The sequence below is a fragment of the Canis lupus genome, chromosome 10 (assembly GCF_003254725.2).
Source record: "Canis lupus dingo isolate Sandy chromosome 10, ASM325472v2, whole genome shotgun sequence".
In the NCBI taxonomy this organism is placed as follows: Eukaryota; Metazoa; Chordata; class Mammalia; order Carnivora; family Canidae; genus Canis; species Canis lupus.
Genome location: NC_064252.1, coordinates 16462120 through 16465899, shown reverse-complemented (window position 1 = coordinate 16465899; position 3780 = coordinate 16462120). Strand labels below are relative to the sequence as shown.

At 36.9% G+C, this 3780-nt stretch overlaps 1 protein-coding gene across 1 annotated transcript; it reads right to left on the bottom strand.

Moving 5' to 3' along the window:
• Window positions 1-2535: 2535 nt before the first annotated feature.
• On the bottom strand, window positions 2536-3484 carry LOC125755983 (olfactory receptor 6C2-like). Its single transcript, XM_049115637.1, is given in 2 exon segments — window positions 2536-3309; window positions 3311-3484. Coding segments are annotated over 2 exon segments (948 nt in total).
• Between the last annotated feature and the right edge of the window lie 296 nt (window positions 3485-3780).

The following is a 3780-nucleotide window of genomic DNA, read 5'->3' as shown; positions in this document are numbered from 1 at the left end:
GGAAACGAACTAGGGGTGTTGGAAGGAGGAGGCATGGGTGAGTTGGTGACGGGCACTGAGGGGAGACAGTTGACGGGATGAGCACTGGGTGTTATTCTGTATGTTGGTAAATTGAACACCAATAAAAAATTATTATTAAAAGAGATAAAAATAAACAAGAGAAGATTCAAAATTATCTCTATACAATGTCACCCTCACAGACTTGCCTTACCACATGCATTTTTGATTGGAAAGAAAGGATTAGAATAACAAATCATAACATGGAATTTCAAAAACCACTAAGACTTTTTTCATGAATAGCATAATATATAAAATCCATTACATAAATTTTGAAATGTTTAGACAACTTAATGTTTTTCTTTGATGTCAGTAAAGCAAATTAATAAACTGAAAAGTAGACACATCAATAAACTGAGTCTATGACTACAGAGAGAGATCCCAACTACTATGCAGATTACATACTTTGAATCAGTGTCTTTCTTAGCCTTCCACAGCATAACTACACTATTGCTTGAAAGATCATGAGTTGTAGTGAAGTGGACATGACTTGATATCAGAATTCAGGCTCCATTATTCACTACCTATGATGTATTGGTCAATGTGTCAATCTTCTTCAGCCTACATTTTGATACAACTAAAATGTATTTCCAGGATTGGTAAGAGTTGATATTATTTTAATAATAATCTTTGAAGAGCTTGGCATATCATTGGCAGTTTGAAAAATACAATTATTTTCAAACCTATGCCAATAGAAATAATTAAAAGAGTGGCACCTGGGAAGCTCAGTTAGTTAAGCATCTGCCTTTGGCTCAGGTCATGATCTCAGGGTCCTGGGATCAAGCCCTACATTGGGCTCCCTAATTAGCAGGGACGTCTGCTTCTCTCTCTGCCGCCCCCCCCCCCCGCCAATCCTCACTCTCTCTCTCTCTCTCCCTCAAATAAATAAAATCTTAAAAAGAAAAGAATTTGAAATGTTATGTCAAAGCCCACTTTTATTTTTAATGATTTTTTTAAATTTATTTATTTATCTGAGAGATGAAGAGATGGCACAAATAGGGGAAGGGAGCAGAGGGGTGAGGAGATGGAGAGGGAGAGAATCTCAAGCAGACTTGCTGCTCAGTGAGGCCTCCTATGTGGTGCTCGATCTCATGACATTGAGATCGTGACCTGAGCTGAAATCAGTAACTGGCTGAGCCATGCAGGAGCCCCTCAGAGCCCACTTTAGAATTTACAATTTATCTTTTTGTATTTTCTTATTTTTTCCTATTTCTACTGATTACATATTCTTTTTTTTTTTTTAATTTTTTTTTAATTTTATTATTTATGATAGTCACACACAGATAGAGAGAGAGAGGCAGAGACACAGGCAGAGGGAGAAGCAGGCTCCATGCACCGGAGCCCGATGTGGGATTCGATCCCGGGTCTCCAGGATCGCGCCCTGGGCCAAAGGCAGGCGCCAAACCGCTGCGCCACCCAGGGATCCCATGATTACATATTCTTGATATCTTCTTAAATCATTCACTTAGCCTTGTGTAGATGTGAATAATGGTCTTATTTCATTGTCATTTAAAATTTGGTGTTCCACAACAACAACAAAAAAAAATAAAATAAAATAAAATTTGGTGTTCCAATTTGCTCTTATGCATTTATTCTAATTTTGTAACATATAATAAGTGACATAATGTTTGGTTTTTAATTAATTAATTATTTATTTTAGAAGGTTTATTTACTTAGAGAGAGAAAGTACTCATGAGTGAGTGCAGGGAGGGGCAGAGGGAGAGAATCAACCAGCAGAATCCCTGCTGCGCATGGAGCCCATTGATGGGCTTGATCTCATGATCATGAGATCATGACCTGAGCCAAAACCAAGATTTGGACACTTAACCCACTAAACCACCCAGGTGCCCCTGTTTACATTTGTCTTAAATTAAATGTATGCCTTTTAAGTGAAGTTCTGTCATAAATATAAGTAAGTAATACATCTTATCAGTGTTTGTGAAGCTGTTTCCATCTCTTCAATTCTGATTATTCCCAAACTCCCATTGATATCTCTGTTTCCATTTGTTGTTTTCATTATTTCGACTGCCCTAGAATGCCCTATTTGGTTTAATTTATTTTGATGCATCTTTGCTCTTGCTGTTTTCTATATTGTATTTGGGTCTTCGACTATGCCATTAATTTTGATGACTTTGATTAGGGAAAGAAACTGGTTTTATTAGTATGTAATGTGTCTTCTATAGCACTTATATAGATTTAATATTATTACTTTCCTTCCTTCCCCAGAACACTGAAGAAAGGATTAGGTCAGAAGTGGCGATAAGTTCAATTATAGTTTATAGTTTTACAGTGAAAGAAAACATCATGAATGAATTTGGTTTGAAAGAAAAAGGAGTTCGATTAAGATGAGATTAGGATGTATTATTAAATGTCTTTGAGAGGGTTAATATGATCAAGTTATAAGCAAAGCAATGCAACAAGCTAGAAGCTGTTGTTAAATGTTTAGAGGACTTTCTTCTTTCATTTTACACTGATTTATCAAAACTTCAGTTTCTTTGAGTGAAATGTCATCTTCTTTATGAAGTCATTAAAAGCTTGTTTCACTTGCTTATTTCTCAAGGTGTAAAAGAAGGGGTTCAGCAAGGGTGCAACAGAAGTAGTGAGCACCGAAACACCTTTATTTATGGCTATCTCTTCTTTTGCTGATGGCTTGATATAGATGAAGATGCCGCTTCCATAGGTGATGGAAACTACAATCATGTGGGATGAGCAGGTGGAAAAGGCCTTTTTTCTTTGTTGGACAGAGGGGAATCTAAGAATTATCCTGATGATGTACGTGGAGGACAGAAATACACACACTAAGGTGATAATGAGTGCAAATACAGCCACAAGGATAACCATTTGTTCTATCATCCATGTATCTGAACATGAGATCTTCAGGAGGGGACCAGCATCACAGCTAAAATGATCAATGGCATTGGAGTCACAGAATTCCAGCTGGAGGCACAAGCTAAGGGGTGGGAGAATGATCATCAAGCCAGACACCCAACAGCAGAAGACTAATAAGCTACACACCCTATTGCTCATGATGGTCATGTAATGAAGTGGTTTACAGATAGCAACATAGCAATCATAGGACATGGCTGCCAGGAGAAAAAATTCAGTTGCTCCAAAGAGAATAACAAAAAATATTTGACTTGCACAAGCATTGTAGGTAATAGTATTGGCCCCTGTTGATATACTATACAGGAATCTAAGAATGCAGACAGTGGTGAATGACACTTCTAAGAAGGAGAAATTTCTCAGAAAAAAAGTACATAGGAGTTTTAAGATGGGAGTTCACCAGAGTGAGGGTGATAATATTCAGGTTCCCTGTTACGCTCAAGATGTAGGTGAGAAATAGAAAGATAAAGAGCAGGATTTGCAGTTGTGGGTAGTCTGTCAGTCCCAGCAGGATAAAAGTTGTTATTGCTGTATAGTTTCTCATCACTGACTTTTGAAATCTAACCATCAGCCTATGAAAATAAAAGAGATTTTTGTGGGAAGATCAGTATTAAAATTCTGTAGCAAAACACTGAATACAAAAACCAAGCAAATCAGTCTATTTTCTCATTTCACATCATAATCCATATCACCACTATTCCAACTAGCCTCCCTGAATATTCCATATATAAGCAAATTATTCAGGATTCATGTTAATGTAAAACAATCCAACATTTTCTCAGATCATTCTTTCCCCCTGAAAATTTACAAATGTACATGTTAATTGTCTGTAATTCATTA